General features: G+C 36.0%; 4 protein-coding genes across 5 annotated transcripts in view; 2 read left to right on the top strand and 2 right to left on the bottom strand.

The window, feature by feature from the left end:
- The first annotated feature begins 3,719 nt into the window (after window positions 1–3,719).
- LOC120633664 lies at window positions 3,720–8,760 on the top strand. Its single transcript, XM_039903967.1, has 2 exons — window positions 3,720–5,541; window positions 8,584–8,760. The coding sequence occupies exon 1, from the start codon at window positions 4,184–4,186 to the stop codon at window positions 5,498–5,500; it is 1,317 nt and encodes a 438-aa protein (XP_039759901.1). The 5' UTR covers window positions 3,720–4,183; the 3' UTR covers window positions 5,501–5,541; window positions 8,584–8,760.
- A 1,305-nt stretch (window positions 8,761–10,065) lies between these two features.
- LOC120633937 (putative glutathione-specific gamma-glutamylcyclotransferase 2) lies at window positions 10,066–13,508 on the bottom strand. The gene is made up of 3 exons (XM_039904365.1): window positions 13,256–13,508; window positions 11,982–12,210; window positions 10,066–10,960 (listed from the first exon to the last, which is right to left on the bottom strand). Exons 1-3 carry the CDS (start codon window positions 13,412–13,414, stop codon window positions 10,770–10,772), a joined length of 579 nt encoding a protein of 192 aa, XP_039760299.1. The 5' UTR covers window positions 13,415–13,508; the 3' UTR covers window positions 10,066–10,769.
- Window positions 13,509–15,369: 1,861 nt separating this feature from the next.
- Window positions 15,370–17,741, bottom strand: LOC120633816 (CCR4-NOT transcription complex subunit 9). The gene is made up of 2 exons (XM_039904174.1): window positions 16,608–17,741; window positions 15,370–15,446 (listed from the first exon to the last, which is right to left on the bottom strand). The coding sequence occupies exons 1-2, from the start codon at window positions 17,495–17,497 to the stop codon at window positions 15,425–15,427; spliced, it is 912 nt and encodes a 303-aa protein (XP_039760108.1). The 5' UTR covers window positions 17,498–17,741; the 3' UTR covers window positions 15,370–15,424.
- Window positions 17,742–19,362: 1,621 nt separating this feature from the next.
- The window catches only part of LOC120633585 (HEAT repeat-containing protein 5B), a 44,664-nt gene continuing 36,750 nt past the window's right edge, over window positions 19,363–27,276 (top strand). For both annotated transcript variants that reach the window (XM_039903793.1, XM_039903792.1), the window contains exons 1-8: window positions 19,363–19,501; window positions 20,802–20,931; window positions 22,556–22,767; window positions 23,171–23,318; window positions 23,737–23,954; window positions 24,649–24,746; window positions 25,073–25,233; window positions 26,877–27,010. In XM_039903793.1, the coding sequence (XP_039759727.1) occupies window positions 20,806–20,931; window positions 22,556–22,767; window positions 23,171–23,318; window positions 23,737–23,954; window positions 24,649–24,746; window positions 25,073–25,233; window positions 26,877–27,010 (1,097 nt within the window). In that variant the 5' untranslated portion in view covers window positions 19,363–19,501; window positions 20,802–20,805. The remainder of the gene's footprint in view (window positions 19,502–20,801; window positions 20,932–22,555; window positions 22,768–23,170; window positions 23,319–23,736; window positions 23,955–24,648; window positions 24,747–25,072; window positions 25,234–26,876; window positions 27,011–27,276) is intronic.

Raw genomic sequence — 27,276 nt, 5'->3', positions numbered from 1 at the left:
ACTAATTAGTCATAGGAAAATAAAAATGCAGTCAGAAATTAAATATTTAAAGATGGCGGTAACCCTAAGACAGCCCGTCTAGGGAAGAAACTAAATAAGTCATTGACCGACCGAGAATTGCTACAAATAGAGAAACGTTACTTACTCATAGAAGCTATATAAATAAAATTAGCGCCGGATCCCGGGTAAAATAACGACAAAAAATATATTGTCACTGTTTATAAATAAAGCGTACATGAATAGCTTTACGGAATCAGAGTACTTTATCGCATTGTTTTTGTGTGCCGGGTACTCGTAAATTATGCAACGTAAGCTATTTAAACAAGTTATTTGAGCGGTGATAGCGTAGTGGGTAAGGCTTTGGCTTGTGTTCGTGGGGATCGAGTTTGATCCCGGCACGCACCTCCAAATTAACTGCGATCGATTGGCCCGGTACAAGGAATTGCCCGGTAATGACCACGCTGGGCAGGCGGGTTGGTCTTTGCAGGGCTAGACTGATCGCACCGGTATCGTATATCGTATACTTAAGAAATGGGGTCTTAAGGTTTTGGAATGGCGACCCCGCACCGATAAAAGCAGTGTTAGTCGGCACGAGATGGACAGATGACAGACGAATCGCTGGGAGCCGCAGGAGGCAAGCGGCTCAGGACCGTGGATTGTGGAACTCCCTACAATATACCTATTTCCAGCAGTGGACGTCAATTGGTTGAGATGATGATGATGATGATGATATTGTATTTGAACAAGCCGCCAAGCGAATAAAGGTATATTTCATCAAAAAAGCTTATTTATTTATCTCAACAAACATACCATTCGAAGTGTTTACCTTAAACAACCCTATTGAAGATAAAGATAAAGGACCGACACGCGCAAACCTACGCTACGCGAGACCCAAGTACCTAATAAAGTGACCGGAGTCACTTGATTTTAATTTTGTATGTGGTTTTAGAGCTGATTTCATATGGCAGTGGTTTACTCAAAATCTATTAGCGGTTCAGTTTCACAGATAAGTCTCAGAGACAGTAAATAATGTACATCTAAAGCCTGTGCAGTAATAATCCTGTTCTCATTTACACGTAGAGTAGTGAAATAGGTAGAACTTTGCTCTATGTACTACTGAATATAGATAATAGCAGGCCTAGTGCCGACGTAGGTATCTAACCTAGAGCGTCAATATGAGTCAATAGGAAATAGGTACGTACTGCCGCTTTACTATGCAGTTACGAAATAGATGATTTGCTACAAATAACATTAAACGTAGCACTTTTCATTCCACAGTAAATATATTAAAGCTTCAGCTTATACGTGAAACGGCGGAGCAACACCTCGGTCATAATTTAATAATGTGTCCATTATTCGCAGTGGCGTGCGTGTCTTGAGATTCCGTAATCATTGTTTTTACTCAGAGGTTTGTTACGGCTCGACCACAAAATAAATTTCTAACCTTCTAATTGTTAATCAACTTCTATATAGACCCAGCATACATTATGGTCAAGCAATTAAAATATCACCGGTTTGTGTGGATTGGTGGCCTTTACACTCCCTTGAGAATATTATGGAGAACGCTAAGGCATGCACGTTTCCTCTCGCTCGATCAATATGTATCAACAGTGGCGTGCACTTCATACATGCACAGAAGCACTGCATACCCTAATAATTTTGTATTACTCATGGATTTTTCCATTTTATGCGATTTTCCTTCTTTATGCATACCCTGGTCAAAAACCCTGTGCACGCCACTGTGTATCAATATGAAGATTCCACCGAGAAGGTGTGCGTGCTCGGGGTCCGAGGTCCAACTCATATTTGGAAGTTGTATATATGGTCATTATTTGTGAACACATCGCTAGCGCTATGAAGGATCTTCAGATCCCCCAGAAGTGAGACCGTAAACCTAAACGTCTTGTGCTGCTTTGGTCCAGCGGCTCTCTGCGACTCGTTTGACGTCATCTGTTGCTATTCCAGCATCTTGGATCCCCAACGCCTATCGGTTCTCCGAGTTATTTGCCCCACCACTTGAGCTGCGCCACTCGTTGATCTCTACAGATCACCTCATTCCTGATTTTATCACCTGGTCGAAGACCATAGGTCTCTCCATCGCACGCTGAGTGACTCTGAGTCATCCTATGCGACCCTCAGCGACAACCTACAATAATTTTGGATATATAGTCCTATTGACCTCGAAAATCGCGTGTTGTAACCTACTTATTTGGCTTTTGAACATTCTGTGACATTTTAATTTGTAGCAAGTCGTAAAGCCAAACGAAATAATGCCGTCTGTCCCGTTTAAGAACGAACTCGTTCGATTGTGCAATAAGTTGTTCAACTTACACGGTTGACCACTCAAGACATGTGATACCTCCTCTACTTACTTTCGAGAGATATTTCTCACATTTCTACGGTAAACGAATGTATTTGAGTTACATTACTGCATAACATGTTTATATTTAGCCCACCAACCCGCATTGGAGCAGCTTGGTGGGTCTATGCTCTAAAGTCTATGAGACAGGAGGCCTGTGTCCATTAGTTGGACATCTTTTTGTAACGACTCTACCACCAGTAAGGACTAAGGAAGGCAGATTCCAACGAAAAGCTAGCCGAAAACTCGAAGTGTCGAGCGATGCAGGTTTTTTTGTATTTTCAACCGTCCTGTTTTCCCTACCACTACCTACTATTTACACTATCAAGATATTTATTTAACCAGGATTAAAATTGCCTCTAGATATATCCGTTAGCCAAATCTCAATTTTTTATTGAATAATATTCGAGACTATAATTAATAATAATATTAGGACTCGTTGGACTAGTGGTAAGCATAAATAAATATAAATATATATATAATTATACTACGACACTACACGCATCGCCAATTAGCCCCAAAGTAAGCGTAGCTTGTGTTATGGGTACTAAGATGGCTGACGAATATTTTTTTATGAATAATATACATAAATACTTATAATATACAAATAAACACCCAGACACTGAAAAACATTAATGTTCATCACACAAACATTTTCCAGCTGTGGGAATCGAGCCCACAGCCTTGACTCAGAAAGCAGGGATGCCCACTGCGCCAATCGGCCGTCAAATGCATGTTCTATTTATCGCGAGGTTCTAGGTTCGAATACCGGGCCAGGCTAAAATTTGGTTTAGAATTATTAGTGCCAACCGGACCGGGCGTAAATTGGATGACGAATGTCTATGATGACCACTTCTATTAGAATCAGGGAAGAAAAGTTGTTCTTATATATAGGTAGTTAGCCACAATTCATTCATTATGTTTCATTTCGAAAAAAGGTAGTTATAAATCTAATTAATGCATTTACTAAATAGGTAATTAGGTATGATAAACAAGTTGGAAACCAGTATTTTATTCCGAGAATGAATCTTATTACCAACAATGACTCGTGAATTAGATATCTACGTAACAATTAATCTAGTTTTATTTCAAGTAACTTAAATACTAAAGAACAAAAATAATCCAAAGCCGCGTTAGTAATGTTTACTGTTTACTCGGCAGTTTCCTATTTGGATACAGGAAGGTATAGCTACTTGTTGAATTGTAGCTAAGTATATCAATTTGCATTTCAGCTTATCTCCACGGTTCGCTATAATTTATGCGTATGTAATAACTGAACAAATAACTACTGCTACATTTATTTATAGGTACTTGGGTAATTATGAGCAAGGCTTATTCGCGAGCGCTGTCAACACAACAGTGTCAGCTAGGTCCGCCTTAACGTCGGAGTCTACGCATCGGGAGTGCATTCGACATTCGGGCCGCGAGTTTTAATATCCATTATATAATGAGCGTCGGCAATCGGCCGTCGCCGCCGCCGGTTGCTTTCACTCGCGGAGCTATTAATTACGAACATGATTGTGTTAGTTCGCTTCTATTTACTCAACTGTTTCGACTGCTAAAAGATAAAGAAAAGTAAAGCGCTACATAGCACTCCTATCTTATCGGAACCACTCTATTGATCACTCATCATTATATCGCGAACGGCCTTATACGGACGACCGGACCACCTTTATTGTCCAATTTAACGTGTAGACGTGTACGCTTTTATAGGCGCGATGTTACCGGTGAAGTCATAATGTGTGCCGTATAAAAATAGAAATACAGTGTTTGCAGGAAAATAGTATCAATAACAAAAGTGTTGTGGTTTGTTATCGAACGGAAATGGCGGCCAAATCGCCTACAACGAGCGTGAAGTCGCGGGAGATCATCGGCGGCGACCAGTTCAGTCAGCGACGCGAGGTTTTCGACAAGCACGACACCGTGTTTGTACCGCTGCCTTCGCCCACCGCCGTCACGCCGACTTACAGGCAGGTGGAGCCCATCATCACGACCAACCACGGAATAACCACTTCAAATTTTAAGCGCAACACTCCCGGCTACTCCAGTATGCGGGAGACGAGAAGCGAAGACCGAAACTACGATTTCCGACCGCGAAAATACTCCGACAACTTCACGTCCGAACTGAACCAAAGCGACGATGTAGACTATAGATACAGCATGGCCGAGAGAAACAGACGGCTGTCTAAGCTGCGACGGGATTTCTTAAAATCCAATCTACACGAACCTGGAGAGGGAACGTTCACACGGAGTGGCGTTCGCGCCTCGCTGCCCACTACTAATACAGTGTCCGCGATAAAATATAAAATTGAAAATATAAATATTTACAAATTTCCATTCGCCGAGCCGTACTCGACGCCGACGCCAACTCGGCGTGTTGTTGTAGATCTTGGATCGCCGAATGGAGATGACGCTAATAAGGAAAACAACCCGACTCCAGACGTACCAAAGCATCAGAGTTTGCCGAATGAATCGCCCGGATCCCCGAAATTTGATCATCAAAAGCTATATGAAGAACTACTTAAACGTTATTCACCAACGCGTAAACCTGTTAACTGGACTCTACCACCGACAAGACCAAAAGTGGTCGGTTCAGTTCCCAAATCTACATCCAGCGCAGCCGATAGCATCGACAGCACTGATAGAAAAGATCCCGAAACGCCTAATGGTGATGCGGATGAAGTTTTCGAGAAAAAAGAACAAGACATCAAAGGAAACATACAGGAATCTAAAACTAATGAAAATGTAGAGCAAAGCAGAGTAGAAGATATTAAACCCAATATCGAAATTCTACATAACGGTCCGGAAGTTAGTGAAAATGAATATGAACCTGACAAAAAAGAAAATGCTAATAACAAAGCCAATGATTCCAAAGTTTCCCTATCTGAATTAGAGGAGAACGACGTTGTGCCAGAGCTGTCGGCGTTCAAAAGACAACTTAGCAGAGAATCAGCAAAGAAGATCCCAATAGATAAGATCACAGATTTAACCATTCCAGCATTGTTAGAGAAAATGACAGAAGAGAGTGAAAAATCACAAAACCATACAAACAATGGGAAAAAGGTGAAAAGAAAGCGAAGTTTCCTGGATAAACTTTTAGGACGTAACAAAGGAGTAAAAATTGAGAAAACATCCGAATAACAACAATATTGGATTACAGCCCTGCCAAAGATTATATCAAGGTTGGTGTTATAAATTAAAGCCCTAACTTAGTGAATATCAAAATTATCCTTTTATTTAAAATTAAGTTTAAAATGCTTAAAAACTAACGTTTAGAAACTTTTGGATGTAAGATTGATTGTGAAAATATTGTAGATATCAAAGTTAGGTCCGGCTTAAACACATGACGTTATGACGTCAGCATTTCTTATCGTCTGATAAAATAATAATAAAGAAACCGCAGTTCATACAAATATGTAGTAATATAATAAATTATTTTATTATATTACTAATTATAATTTTTTAGGTTATTTAACAGGGTGGAAACGCTTAAGTTTCCGCAGTTCATTTATTCTATACACTATCTTACTTCAATAACTTGATACTGGTATTATAACTCAACTGGTTTAAGAGTAAAGTTAACGAAAAAAATATGCTCGAATTATGAATTTTTATGGATAGCAGACCTACTGCTGACGTGACATTGACATCAATTTGTTGAGTATTGATATTAAACGAGATTTTTTTGCATAGAATAACATAAACAAATAAGAATCTACTAGGATGTCACTCTTTTATAAGATACCTATAGGTAAGTAGTTTTATTAAAAGGTTCAGGATTTTATACATTTTCCAATAAAATCTCACCAAAGCTGATTAGTAGTTTCTAAACCGTGTATCCCCAGCAGGGATAGCACAGACAGGAGACAAAATTTTTATCCTCAGATTATATCCCTTAACAAGGTATATAATTAACCTGTCCACCTGCTAAAGCATTGGAACATGGAATAGGAGAAGTTTACCACAGTCAATTATTACACATATAAATAAAGAAATAAATAAATATACTACGGCATTACACACATCGCCACCTAGCCCCAAAGTAAGCGTAGCTTGTGTTATGGGTACTAAGATAGCTGATGAATATTTCTATGAATATAATACACAGAAATACTTATAATATACAGATAAACACCCAGACACTGAAAAACATTCATGTTCATCACACAAACATTTTCCAGTTGTGGGAATCGAACGCACTGCCCACTGCGCCAGTCGGCCGTCAAAATATTATATTATTTGGATATGATTTCCACTTACGCGAATGCTCTGAGAGTTGATAAAGCTGTGGGCGAAGATATTTTTTTTTTACCTGGGGAATTTTGTCCTGCCGTGCTGAGACAAGAAGGACAGTGCCCAAAAGTGGGACCTTGTAATAAAAAATAATTTACATTCGATGTCGTATGTATGTGAGAAATTTAAGTTGCAATGCTCCTACCTAACCTTTCGTTATTTTATTAACCAGTGGTCGTGGTTTCAATATCAGTATCAAGTTTTTGAACGATCGATTCCACCCTTTATAAAGAGTTAGCCAAAGAAAAACTTCCTCTGACATTTTATCGTCATGCAGTGGGTTATCGTAAGCTGATAAACATTAAGTGCCTCGTGGCACTCCCTATCGACCAAATTGTAATTTAATCATGAAATTGAATAAAATACCGTACCTATCAGTTACGTAAACCAACTCAAATAAGGTTCATAAATGGGTCCTTAATTAAGTAACAAGCGTTTGTAGCCAGGTAGGTATTTGCATTAATTTACAGCAATTTGCATTCTAATTGTACAAGAGGCCGCAAAATTTGAGTGCTTTATACTCGGTACTTGATACTATAGTTTCTTTGCGTGAAGATGTTGGTATGTCTATCTTATTCTCTGATCTTTGAACTTCCACTGTGCAGTAAAATATCATCAATCTCTTGCTCTGTGAAAAACAATAACAAATCTATCCCATGGTAATACCTTTTTCCAGCAAAAAAATAGCCTAGGTTATATTTTAGCTTCCGTTTAGCCAGTGTAGCCAGCCAGCATAATTAAAGTATTTATTTATAATATTAATATAAGTAGATACTAATAATAAAGCTTAAAAGAGTTAGTTTGTGGATTTGATTTGAATTTTGAATGCGCTAATCTCTTAAACGACTAGTCAGATTTGAAAAACCTTTTTGCACACGATAGCCCAGTTCTTGGAAAGGGTTTTCCTTAAGAAATCTATGATAGGACAGTCGGTTTGTAGAATGAATCTTACTATGTAATATGGATATATAGACACTTTTTTTTACTATAAATAGGTCAGCCCTTGACTGCAATCTCACCTGTCGTAAGTGAGGACTTATTCTAAAATGGTAGTAGTATAACCTATCGGAGTACATATAGCAGTTATTCACAGAATCGTAACGGAACGCTAAGTCGCTTGGAGGCAAGTCTTTGTAGTTAGGGTGGTAACTGGCCACGGCTGAAGTCTCCTATCAGACTCGTAGCTGCTCCTACTGGGCATCGAACCCCGATAGCAGCTCATACGACTGCAGTCACCAGACCAGACCAGATAAAACACAAAAGTTTGCAACAATTATTTCATTGGCCTTGACCGAACATCGATAACGGGACCTCTCACTTAAGACTACAGCGCCCACCACTATGCCATAAAGATCGACAAACGCCTACTTTTTATATTCTATAGTGAAAACCCACTGAGAAAATTGAGCTTAATTTGCTATACCCCGCGAAAAGTAGGAGAATCTGTATGGTTTATAACATCTTTAATCCTTATACTCCACACCAAACCGATCCTTGGTAATGTGCTCTCTACGCTAGTTTCGCTCCGACACCGGAGTATCCTCAGATATCGATGATGTTAGATTAAGACTTAACGATGAAAAATAGTTACACAACGATTATTCATTGTAAACGCAACATCTCTTGAGGATGCTCCGGTGTCGGAACGAAACGTGCGTAGGGAGTACAACGCCGAATTTCTGTTTAGTACGGAGTATAAAGAGTGAAGACATTTCTATGTTTCAATATTATTTTAAAGTAATATAAGTAATAAGTATGATTGAAAATGTATTTAATAAAGTATAATTATTTAAATATATCAAATTATAACAGTTATCCGTGTTGGTTTCCTTTTATGAATCACGTTGTTTTGCACGTGATAAAATAATGTTATAGCTAATTAGAATTACATTCTATACACCTAACTAATTTATTTGTTGTTTCTGTTTTAGTTTGGAAGAACAATGCAAAGGAAGATCGTAAAGTCGGTTTTTTATGTCTATAATAAACAATCATTGAAAGAAAATAATATCCATGGATGTAAATATTAAAAAAGGTTAATTATAATAATTGTATAAAAGTGTTTGCTAGCGGTTACATAAGCGACAATATTTTTTTATCAATAAATGTTACTAAAACGTTGTGGTTTTCATTTCATTCGATAACATCATGATGATATACGTCAACGCGCGTTGGCGAAACGTGGCGTTGTCAATGCTCCAAAATTATTTTCTATGAGAAAGTGGGCATGATCCCAGCTGTGGGACATTTTGAGAGTCCGAGGATGACGGTGATAAAGCTAAACACAAAAATCGGCTCAGTAGTTCTCACGAAAATGGTAACAGAGTAAAGAACTGAAAAGACAATCATTTCAGCGCACGCGCAACTTGACCTAAAATGATGAATAAATACACTGTTAGTGTACAGCACATAAACATACAGAAAATTTTTAAATCTAAATTTAACACAAAGTGTACAATTTGGCGGCATATACAATTTTTAAATGTTTATTTTTATTTCACTGCAAGTTGGGCTAACTTGCAGTGCAGCTAAATTGACAGTAATCTCACCTGGTGGGTAAGTGATGATGCAGTAAAAGATGGTAGCGGGCTGATCTTTAAGGAATATACCAGTTATATTCTACCCTTAATCGGATTCAACGCGACATCGTACTGGAACGCGAAATCTCTTAGCGGCACGTCTTTGTCTTTTACTTTTACTAAAATTCCCACAGACTTAAAATTTAATAAAAGTTTCATGTTTGTTAAATTAAAGTCACTTACTATAAGATTTCGAAAAATTTAGCCCTAGAAGAGATTGTGGGGGCGTTAAAATTATTTATATAATTATAATTGTTGATAACATCCTAAAGGTTTTTTTTATAGTAATAAATGATTGACCAAGCTGTGGTAACCTAATGGTTAGTGAAAAACCATAATTTGTTACATAAACAGAGGAACACTTAGAATGCCATGCAAGGAACACATTCTATAAAACGACACCCTTCGGACTGGAACGCAGCTTAGCAGCTTAAATAGGCATGGGGGTAGTAGGGACAAGCTGGACAAGCTTGGCCACAAAATGCTTTAATAGGTACTACTACTAAAAATTTAAGTGCGCAAGAGTCTATGTAAGATTTGCAGTCAATGATTGCAACTATCTATAATTTCCAAATAATACTGGTTGCTTCTGGAAGTAGGAGGGACATCTTTAGTGCTAAAACATATACTTATCTATATATATAAAAATGTTATGTTGGTTTGTGTACGCTTCAAAAACTCAAAAAGTTCTGCAATATAATACGCATCAACGATTGTTTTTATCTATTTTTCTCAACCATACAATCACAATGTGCCACAGCGAAGCGTGGCAGGTTACAACTAGGTAGTTTATTTATAAAAATATGTACCAACATACAAATAAATAAAAATAAATAAAAAAAACAATAACTTTAATAGAACTTAATGTAAAGGTTAACCGGTACAAATAATAAATTAATGTTGGTATCACAACTGTAAACAGGGTATAGGTATTTTTGGTTTCATAAAAGCTTACAATTTTTGTACACAAATCTTATAGGTGACTAAATTGGCCATGGAAAGTAGGTACAATAAGCGGACGGTTTCCTAATTTTTTGTTAGTAACATTTGACGGACCAAGCCGATCTATGGGTCACCAGCACAGGCGGGACACAAAAATTTACATCCCCAATAGGCCAAGCAGGTTGACACGTTAATAATATAACTAAATAACTGGAACAGGGAATAGGAGAAGTTTATCCCCATTTATTATGACACATATATTATTTGGATATTAATTCCACTTGTGCTCTGAGAGTTGATAAAGCTGTAGGAAAAGATAAAATTTTATCAAAGGATAGGAGCATGGGCAGGAGACAAAAAAAAATTCCCCGATTATATACCCTGACAAGTGCTATAATTATCGTGTCAACCTGCTAAATATTTGACATTTTGAAATTCTAATCTCTCGTCTATGGTTCACCTATCTATCTAGTTACAATACTGGGAAATAGTGTTGTCACTAGGTGACGTTCTTTAGATACCACGCTATCGAATCCAATAAGTAAACATAGGTAGACTAGACAATCTGAGCACAGATGTTAAATATTTTCTTGTTATCAACAGTTTTTGCTTTTTTCTGGATCGAGCTTCCTTACAGCAGCTTCAAGGCAAAAAAGGTGGTCGTCTATCACATCGGGAACCATTTGTCTCATAGCTTCTGCTAAGTTGTAAACATATTCCTTGTTAGTTCCACTCGGCCCTTGGCAACTTATTACTTGTTTGGCTAAGTCTTCTATAGGCGCTGGACCTGAAATAAAAAAATCTCTAAGCAATTGTCTTATTTTTTTTTTATTTATGTACTTATAATGCTCGCGTTGCGTTGTACCTTAGAGTAGTGAATACAGAATAGGTACCAATGTAAGAAATCCTTAAACAGTGGAAGAAAGTTCTTCAGAATCTTTTATTTCACAAATTATAAAACTTGGAATCCAGACTTTTTATTAAAAAGTATGTATGTTACACTGCCTTTAGAAATGTTAAATGCCCATGAAATATTAAATGGAAGTCCAAAAAGTTAAAGTTTCAATTTACAATTTTTAATATTCCATCCCTAAAAGAGGGGATAAACGATTGTAAAAATTTATTTCAATTTCAAAGTTATCCATTAATTCTGGTACCTGTATCTTGCTTAATGCAGAGAGGTTTAATGACACTGATGGAAAATTTCTTAATCTCATGGTATAAAAGATATTCTATGCGAACGAAGTTGCTACTACTTTACTATTATTTACTTAAGTCATCAATTTACGAGTTGCACCTAACAACTGGACTAGTAAAGCCATCAATGAGTAGTTAACGAAGGAAATGAAGAGGGAAGGCATTTACCAAAATCATAAGAAATATTAGTATAGGAATTTAAAGACTTCAGACTTAGAAAAGTAAAAGCATTCAAATTCAAATTCATAAATTTCTAATTTCAAAATTCATTTATTTCTAGTAAGCCCAGCTTATAAGCACTTTTGAAACGTCAAGTCAGTCTGTAGTGACTCTACCACGGGTTCGGAAGGCAGATTCCACCGGCAAGAAACTCAGCAGATTGCTCTTTTTAAACATCATTTTACAGTTTACAAACTTTTAAATTGACTATCTTATGAGAGTTGAAAGCATTATGTTCTGGTGTAAAATTAAAAAAAAAACTAAAACAGTTTCTAAAAAATCCTGAAGTTGCAGGCTGCAGCTATTAATACTACAGTTTTGGTTTATCACATAAACCGACCATTCATTGATGGCTCATTTTTCCCCATACAGCTATAGGAATCAATTTATACCTGCGTAAGACTCATTGTCCTTCATGGCTACATACAGTGTTATTGCAAAGGGCTGCCAACTTGTGTCTATGGGGTGGAATGTAACAGTTTTCTTTGAATAACCATTCTTCTCTCTATAATCCAAGTGTGATGTAACTTGGTCTATGTCTTCTTGCCTTATCTTGTATGCTACACCCCAAACTGAGTCATTTGGATCATCGCTAGGTATAAGGGTTACTACTCTGCCAGGCTAAAAATAGAAGAAGATTCCAGATATTATGGGACATAAAATGTAGGTTAATCATATTACCTGGTATGATTTCCCTAACCTTGTAAGAGGCTTTAACTAGATCCAATCCTTGATGCTTATTTATCTAGTCTATTAATGACAAACTAGATATTATGCAGTTTTGGTTGCTCAAATCTTGTAGTGCTCAGTATTTTAGTTTTCACAAACCTTAATAACAAGATATATATTTTTTTTAAATATATAGATAAGTTCTTGACCGCAATCACACCTGATGGTAAGTGATGATGCAGCCTAAGATGAAGCGCTCATGCCTAGGAAATGCCTATGCACTCTTGATCTGAAGGTAGACGCAGATTATAGGTATCTGGGAAGACGGAAGATGGGGGGCATTCCAGGCCTTTGCGGTGCGGATCAGAAAGGAAGAAGCAAAATGCTTTGTATGTGTTGATGGTATTTCAACATCATAACAGTGCAGATTCTTTTGGTACCTCACAGTTATTTATTTATCAGACAACATAGATAAATCTTAGCAAGTAATATAGAAAACTCAAAAACTATGTTAGTATTCAAATAACTAAAAGGGGTAGAGTTGTCTTCACAAGTTTACCCATCTGTGGGCTGTCAATTATATCTGCTATCATGCTCAGAATCGTATTGCTACTACCCCAGTCATAGCAATGATGAATCATAACCTGCCTGCTGAGCCTGAGCGTACTAATTAAGAGCAAAACCTCCAGTTGGCAAAGTCCAAAGAAGTGGAGTAGAATAGGCTGTTGTACCTTTACAGCATCTGTACACTAGGCAACCTGCATGCCATCATATTTGTTGGACCAACAAGTGACAACAACATGCATTACATTCCTTTGTCTTCAGTTACAAACTTCCTGAAGTATTTAAATCGACAGACTTTTAATTGTATCTTCATTGTTAAAGGTGGGATGCAAGATATGCGATTGAAACCCACCAGGAAGACCAAGAACTCATCATTTATCATTAAATTGCATTCTTTGCAATGTATGACTAAACCTATAGGTCTTCACATTACCTGTTCAGGGACTCCTCTATGGTCAATACTGTGCTGATAAAATCTTCTAAGGTAGCCTTTTATACAACCTACAAGTTTGCATTCGTATTTAAAATCAACTTTCCACACGAGTGACCCATAACCGAATACCCACATATTGGTTAACATAAAACTATTCATTTGATATAATAATTACATTGTAAATTAAAAAATAATTATTTGTTTGTGAGGTCATGGGTTCAAAGATGTTTGTAGGTATTTGTCTTTTTGAAAATCATATGATAATGACAATTGACAACCAAACACATAGCCACAAACATGTGGCGTCAAAATGTATTAAATTAGGATGGCGCCACATTTGCATCAGGGTAACTCTTAAAAGAAGCGCCAAATATAAATATTGTTAGAGTAGGCTTGAAAAATAAACAAGGAAGTATGGAGATACAAGGAAGTAAGGTTATATTTACCACAATATTTTGTACAACGTAAGTTGTTGAAATTCTCAATAATTAACTACTTTAGTCGATAATGACATTAAATTTTTTAACTCGGCATACTTCAATTCATCTACGATTGCTACATTCATACCATACCCTGTGCATCCACCAGCGCCATTGTGGAGGATTTTTGAACTGTTATTTAGCGCATACACTGGACACTTTTTCAACTTTTCTCCCATATAAGATGACTCTCCTTACCTCTACCCTCCATAATATAGAGATAAATTCAAATCTGTACTATAACCCGATGTTAAATTGTACTTATTATTTTACACGTAAGTCGGTCGGTCGGAAAGTCGGTTAGTTATGGTAGGTATTGGGTTTTATTATCCTTTTATTCTGCCAATATCTACATAGATTGTTTGTCTATTAAAAATGTGTGGGTGTATGACGTTTGAAGATGTCAAATATTATCCCGGCAAATTCAAAATTTTGACCAAGTGATATAGGTACATTATAAATATATATATATTTAATACTTTTTTCATCATTGGTCCAAAATGTAACATTCTTTATCGTTTATTAAAAATTGATCGATTTTATCGCCGGTAGGTACTGTATAAAATGAAAAAACGACTAAATTTTACGAGTGCCAGCTTTATTTCTGGTAACCATCAAAGTCGTTGCTGGTAATAGATCAACCAATACTTACTAATGCAAAGTGTAGCGCGTAAACTTTGCAATGATATTGAGGAACCGACAGTTAAACGATCCACCAACGATAGGAGAGTGAGCACAAGTAAATATCGCAGTTGTTCACCCGCCTCAACACGAAATGCTAAGACTCCACGGTTCACACATTTCGATAGGCCGACGACAAGCAGTAAAGCTAAGACATTACACCCAGGCAGTGTTAGCATTATAAAGTCTAAAACATCAATAGTGAAGAATTTAGCAGAGACTGCAGTAAACACTGTTGTTACTGGACCTTTAAGATGCGACAATAACTGTGTTACTCTTCTCCGTAAACGAGACCTTCATAGTTCTTGTAAATGTGGCCAGAAACGCCTAAATACTAAAGCTAGCACTAAATCTATTCAGACTTTAAGAAATGACTTTTCTCGCACCGATAAAGCTTGTATACATTGTGTTGAAACAGCAACCTGTGGTACTCAACTCTTTAATAAAAATAATAGCGTACTAGAAACTAAAAATGTTTCATCAATGTCTAACAGAGGTGTGACATTACTAGATGCACGGATAGAGCCAAGTATATCCAAATATTCTCATATCAAAAGAAAATCATGTCAACATTATTTTGATAACATAGATAACAATGCACACAGCCTACAATTTGGAACTGTTAAACGATGGGCTTTATCAAACCACCCCACAAGAGGCCCAGATTTTTAAATTTACTATTACTATGAACATTTCCACCAAAAATCAAGAGACTATTGAGTAGTTGATAGTCTAGCATCCAACAAACATAAGATGGATCTTCAGAGCATAGTTCTGTACTCTAATCATAAAATTTAGATTTTCCAAAGTATGTTATTTTATGTGGAGAACATAAAAAATATCAAAAATATCTTAAACAAAAAACAATTAAATTCCATGTAATTTGAGTTTTGTACTATTTTTTAATTCCATATGAAATCTATAAAATTTTCATATAAAAATAAAACACAACCCTCCAATTTGTGAAAACTTTTATTTGTATTCCAGTCCACTACATCAGCGTACAAAATTAGTGCTTTCTCGTTTTGTACCTAAAAAAATAATACATTGCTACATTTGTATGATTGTATTATTTTTGTCATAATTAAGTAACAGTTATATATTTTAAGTGTAAAAGTTTTAAGCTAATGAGATATTTCAAAACAACCCATAAATATAATACATAGATTATAGATAGCTTTAGTTTAAGAAGTTTATGGCAAATAAAAAACAATGCATTGGTATAACTAATAGAACATATTAAAACTACATAATATAATTAGATTGAGAATTATTGGCTGAATAACTAGTTTATTAATCTAAGAATGCTAGCCTTTTTCAATTTTTTTTTTTTTTCAGTGCATACCCAGTTCAATAAGGGTACCCTCTTATTTTGGAAATAACTGAAAGGTGCCTACTCCATATAATGCCTTTATTAAATCTATAATGCAAAAGCATAATCACATTCCATAATTCACTATTCACTAGCATATATCTAAAGGGCAGTTTAAATCTTAATATTATGTATTTGTAAATATTTTAAGTTAATTATTGCTCTACATTTTATTAAGTTAGTATATCAAACTCTTAAAGACTATTTTACAGCAAAAATATTTCAGTTAATAATAAACTGAATATGATCAACATGTAATAGTTTTCTTTCTAGAAAATTATTATCTTAAGAATTATTTTATTTTAAGGCATAATTCAAACTACTAGTTAAACCAATGTGTAAAATATTATGATAATGAAATAGTCTCTGAATGAATGACAATGGGACTAAAATAAGTAGAAAAAAAGACAAGACAAATTTGTTCTAAAAACTCTACAGCTATTATCCCACTACAGATTTATTTCGCACAATATTGACAGCAGAAATAGGAAACTTGTGTCTGAAATATCACTGAGATAGGTACAATCATTATTTTTAGTTGAATAAATGTAGTATTCACTAATAATAAAAATTGAGAGAATCCCATTGATTACATCAGCTAAGTAACCTCTCAAAAATTGTGTCAGGAATTTTTTCATATAATATATTGTAAAAACACTGTTACCCCTTAGATCACTTAACAGTGTTAACACCAAATAATATGCAAAAATGGAAGACACAATTTCAGTTGTAGGACTGACTGCAATATTATTTAAAAAGTCTTCCGTTACAATACTATAAATCTCTGTAGTGGGATAAGCTGTATAATCTTGATTCTCACATATTTGGTTGAGCAGGACTGGCAGGAGGTGGCTGGGCCTCTAAATTCTTGATCAACTGAGCGAGCCAGTGCTTAGTGGAGTTATCCTCTTGAAGGCATGTTGTAAATGTAGCATCCCTCAACTGGTCTGGAAGACATTGTCGTAATGCCTCTCTTGCTCTGGGATTATCAGATAGGCGCAAGTAACAACGTACAACATGTTTCAATAATCTTGCAGATGGATCTTTTGCTAAAGAGAGCACCATCTTACCCAGAATCATAGCCACGTGTGAAAATCGGTCATATGTCTGACAAATATAACTCAAACCACTATCATCTAATAATATCTTTTGCAATATAAAAGTTGCTACCGTCTTTGACAGCTCAGACCCATTTTCCATGATGCGTAAACATAGTGGTATTATCTCTGTGGTTAGGAGGAAAGTAATTACCTCTTGCTCATCAGTTTTGACTAGGGCACCAATCACACCAAGGCTGGTTAAACGTAGGTATTCAAACGGGCGGGTTTTCGACACTGTGTGAAGGAAAGGGTAAAGGAACAAAGGCACGTGTGCTTGTAGGAACGCTGATCTAGTTTCAGGGTGGGAGGCTACACACTGCATTAAAGCTAACGCGTTGCAGACCCTGTTGCTTTGGTGTGCCGTGAGTGTCGGCGGTATCATCGCCACGTAGATATTAGTGATCTCTTGCAACAGCGCTGCAATAGTACCGAAGCTGTGCCATAGCATAGGCGCCAAGTCCGGTACAACTTCGCGCTTCTTACTAAGCTCCAATAGAGCATTCTCACGTGATTCCGGATTACACAACTCCAGGATCCATGTATATATCTTTTCTCTATCCACGACCGCTTGCATGTTAGCCGGGCTTTGCTGTGAGCTCATGTTATTCATTGGAAATTTGTTTTCTTAGACAAGCGTGTGAGCATAATTGAGTATTTGCATGACACACCAAGCGCTTCGCCTCAGTTCTAGGTTTCTACACCATGAATACGAAGAAACAAATCTTTATTTATGTTAGAATTTCATGTAAAATGACATTTGTTGTAAAAATTCACACGCCATCAGCAACCAAAAATATTTAGTTCATTGAAATGATCACAGACTAGTACTTAAATAGAGATGATAACTCAGGATGATAGACATTAGTCACAGACAGTAGACTGTGGTAGACTATACCACAGACTAGAAATGCCCCTTTTCCATAACGACGAACTATGGAGGGTAAAGGTAAGGAGAGTCATCTGTGTATATGAAAAAGTGGCGTCAAAATGTATTAAATTAGGATGGCGCCACATTTGCATCAGGGTAACTCTTAAAAGAAGCGCCAAATATAAATATTGTTAGAGTAGGCTTGAAAAATAAACAAGGAAGTATGGAGATACAAGGAAGTAAGGTTATATTTACCACAATATTTTGTACAACGTAAGTTGTTGAAATTCTCAATAATTAACTACTTTAGTCGATAATGACATTACATTTTTTAACTCGGCATACTTCAATTCATCTACGATTGCTACATTCATACCATACCCTGTGCATCCACCAGCGCCATTGTGGAGGATTTTTGAACTGTTATTTAGCGCAACAACTGGACACTTTTTCAACTTTTCTCCCATATAAGATGACTCTCCTTACCTCTACCCTGGCGATGCATCGCCACGCTATGTAATTGAATATATCATGAGTTGTCGCGATTTACATACATTTTTAAATTTAGATTTTTTTGTATTTAATAAAAATGCATATACAGTCAAACCTGGATAAGCGAGAGTTCAAGGGAACACAATCTCATTCTCGCTTATAGAGGTTTCTCACTAACCCGAGTTTCTCGCTAATGCAGATACATGGGTAGCGTTTCTCTCTTATAAAGGTACGCAGCAATAACAAGACATATTCATGCACTATGTAATTTTATTTTATTTAGAACTTATTTACATTTAAAAAAATCCGTGAATTTCGTTTGGGTTTCTGTTTTTGTATTTTGAATGTTTTTCTCTAACTCATAAACTTTGTCGAATATTGCTTGCTCGACTGTCGCTTATAGAGGTATAGATAAGTAGCAGTCTCACTTACGGAGGTCTAACAAAGGTTTTTGTTTCTCGCTAATAGAGGTTTTGGGAGCTTAAAATGACGGGTCCTGGCTATTACTCTCACTTATAGAGTTTTCTCACTTATCCAGTTCTCAGGTTTGACTGTATTTGTAATAAATAGTCTAGCATAACTGCAGATAAACAGTTGTGTCAGTCGTAAAATTTGACTATGGAGGGTAGAGGTAAGGAAAGTCATCTTATATGGGAGAAAAGTTGAAAAAGTGTCCAGTTGTTGCGCTAAATAACAGTTCAAAAATCCTCCACAATGGCGCTGGTGGATGCACAGGGTATGGTATGAATGTAGCAATCGTAGATGAATTGAAGTATGCCGAGTTAAAAAATGTAATGTCATTATCGACTAAAGTAGTTAATTATTGAGAATTTCAACAACTTACGTTGTACAAAATATTGTGGTAAATATAACCTTACTTCCTTGTATCTCCATACTTCCTTGTTTATTTTTCAAGCCTACTCTAACAATATTTATATTTGGCGCTTCTTTTAAGAGTTATCCTGATGCAAATGTGGCGCCATCCTAATTTAATACATTTTGACGCCACTTTTTCATATACACAGATGACTCTCCTTACCTCTACCCTCCATAAATTTGACACTTTGACGAATGACAGGTGATTACTGTATGTACTTTGAGGTACGGTTTGTAGGTTTCACAAATAGGTAAAGAATCGCGTAAAGATTTTTGATATTCATAATATTTTTCGCGTCGTTTGTTGGAGGCGTATGCTATTATGTGAATAGTGAATAAATATTAAGGATTACACTGTATTCTTAAAACTATTCTTTGGTAAGTTCGTTCAATAAATAGTAAGTAGTTTCTCTTGACATTAAACAATTTAAAACTCGTAGTAGACTCAATTTAATGTTTAGTTTAAATAAATTTACTGTTGTGCGATAATTGTGACTAAGTAATAATCGATATCTTTGCCCCATACGTTTTAAAGGAGCATTTGTGATTTCCAGATGACGCCATTGTTTACAATAAATAAGAGTAGTAATGATAGGTATAGTTAAAGCTATTAACTGTTACAATTTAGCCCAGTTTCAGTGAAGGCCGGTAAAGCGGACTGAAATTAACGGAAGGGTTCGATTACTTTGCAAGCGAGGTTTAATTTGTAACAGTTGTTTAAAAAAGTTAGTACATCTATGATTTTAATAGGTGGTTGTATTTTGTCAGATATTCAAAATTCAAAAAATTGTAATTGAAACATGTTTTATTCATGTAGACCTTATCACAGGCACTTATGAAGCGTTCATACATTTAACATTTTAACACTAATGTTAGGTGACAACTGCATTTGTTAACTTAAAACTAAAGCTAAAAGGGTTCCAAACGCACCCTGTTCTAAGAGCCCACAACAAACTTTCACCAATAAATTATTGCCACATTGCTAGTCGAAGGATTCCTATAATAGAAAAAATAGAACTTATAGCCACCCTCTAGCCACCATGCTGCTCTTAAGTTGTTGGTAGGCTTATGTAATTTACACTGTAAGATATAGTTATATAGTTTTCTATCAGTTGTTGCCAGCAAGAGAAGTAGCTTCTTGGCTGGAGAGAGTTTATAACAAATTTTAGACTAATCTTACCTCATTATATAACAAAATTTGATATAACAAATTTATTTGTTCACCTTCTGATTTATTACATTGAGGTTGCACTGTAGCATAAAATATAAAAAGGACAAAGCCAGTAGTAATGCTGTAAGTGTGGTATAAGGAATTGACTTTTGATGGCCGTTTGGCACAGTTTGCAGTGACCCTGCTTTCTGAGCCCAAGGCTCGATTTGATTCGATTTGAAGGCAAGGTTCAATTCCCACTACTGTAAAATGTTTATGCGATTAGTTTATATGTATATTCTTAGTATTTATGTATATTATTCATAAAAATAGTCATCAATCATTTTAGTACCCATAACACAAGCTACGCTTACTTTGGGGCTAGATGGCGATGTATGTATTATCATAGTATGTTTATTTATATACTTTACCAGCCTCATAACAAGGGTCCAACACAACAAATATAATTGAAACCACAAAAACATTGAACTACTTAATCTCAGTTAAATTAAATAACTGTTGTTGTAGGAAAATGGAGGTGTCACATTCATTGACACTAAACGAGACTGCCCTGCTGCAACTACCAGATGATAAGAAGCCACATTTTATATTTGAGTGGCTCAGATTCTTAGATAAAGTACTTGTAGCAGCACATAAGGTAACTGAATTTATTTTCATTTAAAAACTGCATAAAATATAGTGACTATAAGTTCTATAGTAAAAGTAAAACTGCATAGTTTTTATAAATAGTATTGTAATCTTCAGTATATTATGTTAAAAAATTTGCAATTATAATATAGATCAAAATTATTAATAATTTTTTATTTATATAATTAATTATAGTTCCAAATAGTCTGTGCAATTTTTTTTTTATTATACTTAAAAGTAATTAATATTGGTATTATCTCTGTGGTTTGGAAGAAAGTAATCACCTCTTGGTTGAAGTGGTGATAGCTCAGTGGGTAGGACTTTGAATTTGAATCTTAAATAATGTCTTTCACATTGTTTTTATTCATTTTACCACATTTATTTATCGTCTTCTATTTTTAAAAAGAATTTTTGTTTTTAAAAAGAAATTTCACACTAAAACATAATGAAAAGATAGTTTACATGATAAGATTTTGTCTGGTGGGAGGCTTTGGCTGTGGCTAGTTACCATGCTATCGACAAAGACGTGCCTCTAAGCAATTTAGTGTTCCAGTGTGATGTCGCGTAGAAGCCGATTAGGGGTATGACTACCATACTCCCTATCTCTTCCAACCAGGTGAGATATCAATCATCTACATCATCACTTACCACCGGGTAAGATAGCAATCAAGGGCTAACAGTGAAACAAGAAAAAAAAAGAAGATTAGTTAGACAAAAAATACAACACAAAGTCGCATGTCATTTCATTTATTGGCTGCATATTTATTACACACAACAACGCTTCTTAGAATGCATATTTATTAAGGACAAACATTATGTAAGGCTTCTGTCTGAGAAGCTTATTTGTATGAATGAAAATAATGTAATTATCATAAGATGAATTGACGGCCGTTTGGCGCAGTGGGCAGCGACCCTGCTTGCTGAGCCAAGGCCGTGGGTTCGATTCCCACAACTGGACAATGTTTGTGATGAACATGAATGTTTTTCAGTGTCTGGGTGTTTATATATATATTAAAAGTATTTATGTATATTATTCATATAATTATTCATCAGTCATCTCAGTACCCATAACACAAACTACGCTTACTTTGGGGCTAGATGGCGATGTGTGTACTGTCGTAGTATATTTATTTATTTATTTAATAAACTTAATAAATTGACAAGTGTTAAAATAACTCTGTTGGTTAATTGAATTTATAGAAATGCTAAATTAGACAGTCAATTTGACAGTGAGATTGAGTGTGGAGTCTGCCAATCTACACTTGAATAGAACTAGTATTTAAAAAAAAAACAAATTCTTAATGTAGGCCTAAAACAGGCACTTACGAAGTGTTCATACATTAAACGTTTTCTGACTTGTCTTATAATGTTGACAATCTTTTGATTACTTTTTAGTATACATTATGTTTCCACTTTGGTAAGGTTATGGTGATAACTAGATATGTTAACTTATACCTAAAGCTAGGAGGGAGGGTTCCAAATGCACCAAAGGAAAGCCCATAACCAACCTAGTTTTGTTTTATTTTGTTATCACCATCACAGTCAATTTGACGGTGAGATTGCGTATGAAGTCAACTACCAAAGTGCCTTGTATTGGGCCGATAATGATGATTGAATGGATTTATTGTTTACAGTCAGATCTCAAGAGCTGTCAACAGAAGTTAGTGGCCCAGTTGGTCAACCTTCTACGTGAGAATCTCGGGGCACCCGCGCGTAGGTTACTCGCTAGATGTCTAGCGACTTTATTCTCAGTTGGTGACACGTTCCTGCTTTTTGACACAGTTAACAAATGCAATGATATTATCAAAGTGAAGGACGACTCCCCGTCATATTTACCGACCAGACTGTGAGTATAAAACTATATAATAAAAATAAATGGTTTTATTTCAGGCCAAAAACGCATACGACAAGAATTAAAACAAAAATACGGTATATTTAGCAAATAAACACAACGACAATATAAGAAGAAGCAATTTTGATGCACACAAACATCAAAATATATTTAAAATAAATAAATAAAATAAAAGAACAAAAATTGTAAGCATGCAAAAGCGGGCTTATTGCTGCAAGCCATTTCCTCAAAGACAGATAGTAGTATTTCAGACAACACTTAAATATGGGAAGGTATTGACTTTTACGGATGTCAAAGCACAATATGACTGAAAACTAATTAAAATTACAATTATGTATATCAATAATAAAAAAAAAACTTATTTAATTTTCTTTCGTTCACATTCGTAACATTGCAGTGCTGCAATATGTTGCTTAGGAAGCATGTACGAAAAGCTTGGCAGAATGATGGGGAGGTCCTACGAAGAAACTGTGACCACCCTAGTGAGGTCGATGAAGAGCGCTGAGTCGCAGACTCGCCTGGAGATTATGACTACACTTGACAAGGTAAAATCATCATCTTTATCGACGCTGTATCGTCCGACTACAGGTCATGGGTCTCCTCTTGCAAAAAGAAGGGTTTATTTAGTTTCCATGGTAACTAGAATAGGTAAAAATATGTATAATGTTTTCTATCTCATTCTGTCCTATACATTCACTCAATTAATCGGTTTCCTTGGTAACTTAAATAGGAAAAAAACAGATAAAATAGTATGTATTCTCATTCTGTCTCATTCTTTGCCGGCTTCATCCTACACATTTTTGTATTTCTGTCTCTTACCTGTAGTTTTTTGCGTTGCATCCGGTTTGAAATCGCAACGCTTCTAAAGACACCTCAAAAAAAAGAGATTGAACAGGAACGCAGCACCACCGGGCTGTTTCAATGTGGGTTGGCGGGCTATATGAATATAGTTTATTCCATCAGATATGCGTGGGAATGGGCACAGCCGCCGGGGCGGCACTGAGGGAAGTGTCTCGTGCGGCTCGTGCCGCCTTACTCAATGAAAGGGCGACCCCGGTGCGGGCAGCTGCCGCTAATACCATACGTCACATGCTGCCCCTGTTGAGACTGTCACCCGCCGACGTTGACGCTATAGCAGCCGCGTGCTTGAGAGCGGCTCATCCGAGTGATTACGGGCTTCGGTGAGTTGAAGCTAATGCTTAAATAATAAGACTTTGAATTTTAAATTCCTTCATTGTAAAGTCAGCATCTCCTGAGGAACTTTATACTCAACGCCAAACAGATCTTCGGCAATGTACTCACGTTTCAATCCCGCACCGGATCATCGTCAGATGTTGACTTTACAATTACTTAACAGTTGTTCATTGTAAAGTAAACATCTTCTAAGATGCCGAAGCATTGGACTCTACTCACGTTTCGCTCCGACACCGGAGCATCCTCAGGAGATGTTGACTTTAAAATTACTTGACAATTGATGACTTCGGTGACGGAGTACAGATTCTTCTGCTTTTCGCGGAGTATAGCAAATTGAGCTTAATTTTCACTGTAAAAAATCTTCAGATCGAAGATATTTTTATCTTCTTTACGAGCCCCGATTTTGAGCAAGGCTTATTAAACAGCTGCACTTTTCTATCTAGTGTTCTGGATAAGATATTAATTTTAGGCTTTATAGTGTAAGTGGTGATACAATGCAAAATGTCAGCCAAATGGAGTAAAATGTAGTATTTTATTTTACGTCAAGTTATTCTTTTTTTATAGCTTTAAACTCACAACGTTTTCATGAGACGGTTCAATTGTTATTGCGAAAATATAAACTTTCGCAATTATATTATCAGTAGGTTCAGTGTTTTTGTTAACATTTCGTTTATTTTACAGGTGTGCAGTCGCAGAACTTTTGGGTGCACTAATAGCAGCAACTCAAGCTGGAGAAGTTAATAATATCAATACGAAAGCAAAAATAGGATTGCAACCAGGTAACAATGCCTATATCATGACCATTCACAGCTCACTGCTACTATAATTTCTGAATTTTCTCTGGTCTGGTCTGGTGGGAGGTTTCGGCCGTGGCTAGTTTCCACCCTAACGACAAAGACGTGCCGCTAAGCGATTTAGCGTTCCGGTACGATGTTGCGATAAACCGGTTAGGGGTATGGGTTGAATATGTTTGACTTCCATAAACTAACAGCTTAGCCGGCTACCACCTTAGACTGCATCATCACTTACCACCATGTGAAATAGCAGTCATGGGCTTGCTTGGTATGGAAATGAAAATTAACAAGATTCGTATTTCTTTCATCAGTGGCAAATAAAAAGGATCCTCCAAAGAACGTTATATCTCTGGAAGAAGCTCTGAACTTGCTGATGGGGGCATTCCTTCGTGGTGGTACCTCATTTCTAAAGGGGGAGATAATTAAATCTGGTTCCGGAGTCAATAGAGAAGTTCGCGTTTGTGTTACTAATGTAAGTTATTGATTTAATCATAACTGCTGATTTTTGTTTTCATAGTTCTTAGAGTTCCACACTCAAAGAGTTAAACGGGACCTATTATAAACTCCGTTATAACAACAAAATTCAAAAAAAAAAAATTCAAAATTCATTTATTTCAAGTAGGCCTAATATAAGCACTTTTGAAACGTCAAGTATGCATGTTTGTGTGACTCTACCACCGGTTCGGAAAGCAGATTCTACCGAGAAGAGCCGGCAAGAAACTCAGTAGTTGCTCTTTTCCAACATCAACATTTACAATCATTTTGCTATCTTGCGGGAGATGAGAGCGAGGCTGGCTGCTTCCATTCTACCTTGTCATTGAGGAATTCATCAAATGTATAGTAAAAACAATTCAATAAAATAAAATTAAGGGGCTGCCATGCACATGTTTTTTGGCACGATATTTATTTAATTATTTATTATTTATGTACCATAAATTGTGATTGTGAACATAAGATACATGAAGTGTACAAAGGAAAGCTTATCTCTATAAGAGATCTCTTCCAGCTACCCCAGGATGATAGTAAGATGATTTAATTGTGGTATAGGTCAAATAAAGGTACAATATACTTCATAACTACTAAGTATATTTAATATATCTAAATAATAACAAAATTCTAAATTACTAATACAATAACATTTGAATATACTATATATACAAAATACATAAAAATAGTATAATAAATATTGATATTGATTGACGCTTGAATTATTTACAGAATATTGAGTTACTAAGAGTACGTTGTATATATCAGTTGCCGCTATAACAAAAAATACTAATAAATTAGATAAAAAAAAAATTGAGCGGCTGCCATATAGTAAACGTGATTGTTTTGCTCGTTTTGGCACGATATGGATGGACGCTTGAATTATTCACAGAATATTGCGTTAATTATTCATTTTAAAAATAAATAGTTAAGTTAATGTAAAATTAAAATACAGTAGGGGTCCTTAACGACAAACTGAATGTTGAATATAGTAATTTTAGCAAAGAAAATTGTAGATACCCACAATTTTCTTTGCTAAAATAAATATGATTACTTTGAAATTAGTTAATTAATTAATCTTGGAATCCAGTCTAATAAAGTGAGAATGTGTCTTTCTATGTTTGTGGAGCGATGTCTCTCGTGATTTACGAGAATGTACGAAATTTCGTGTGAGGACTAATGGGTGTATCAACTAGGATATCGTTATGGCAGTCGTTGGATTTTTATTTCGTCAGGTGTATTTCCGAGTTACGTTAGTTACGTGGTCACTGTGCTTGTTACACTTTTCGCCTTTATTTACACATGTAACAAACATTTTTGCCGTTTTTGGTATGGCATAATCCAGGCATACATCAAAGTTCAGCTATAGTTGTAAACGTGGTGAAACGTTTTTTTTCCTTTTGACATCGCGTAAATCATTAAGCATTACGCGATACCTAGAGTTAGTGAAAACGGGCAGTAATCAAATTTGATTTAGGACAATTTAACAAATATTTTAACGATAATGGTACTGAACCCGTAGTGCGCGAGTCCGACTCGTGCTTTTCCGGTTATTTGGAAAGTAGTACTTCTGTAGATTGCAGGGGATATTTTACAATATATCGTTTCTTAATACTTATTGTCCTTCAGGCGTACGTAATGTTTGTACAAAATATGGGCGGTGTTTGGCTTGAGCGCAACATGAGTACGTTTTTGACACATGTGCTGGACCTAGTTGCCAACCCTAAAGCTGCCAGCTCCCACGTCGATGCTGTTTATTCCAGGTAACTTTCTATTGTAATTGTACAATGCTGAGCCGTATTCGGGTGGAATCGCCAACGAAATGATATGATGTTTAATACTAGAATGTATTGCTTTTGCCTCATCTCGTAAAGAGCGATTAGGATTTTCCTTACCATCAGGTTACCGTAAGCAACAGGTACCATGAGCAAAAATATTCATGTTACTTAGGAGTTTTGAAGTGGTCATAGCGCAGTGGATAGAAGCTCGACTTCACTTTAGGGGGGGCCGAGTTCGAATCCCGGCACGC

Source organism: Pararge aegeria, chromosome 22 (assembly GCF_905163445.1).
Source record: "Pararge aegeria chromosome 22, ilParAegt1.1, whole genome shotgun sequence".
NCBI classification, from domain to species: domain Eukaryota; kingdom Metazoa; phylum Arthropoda; class Insecta; order Lepidoptera; family Nymphalidae; genus Pararge; species Pararge aegeria.
The sequence above is the reverse complement of the archived record's forward strand: the minus strand, read 5'-3'. Positions and strand labels throughout refer to the sequence as shown.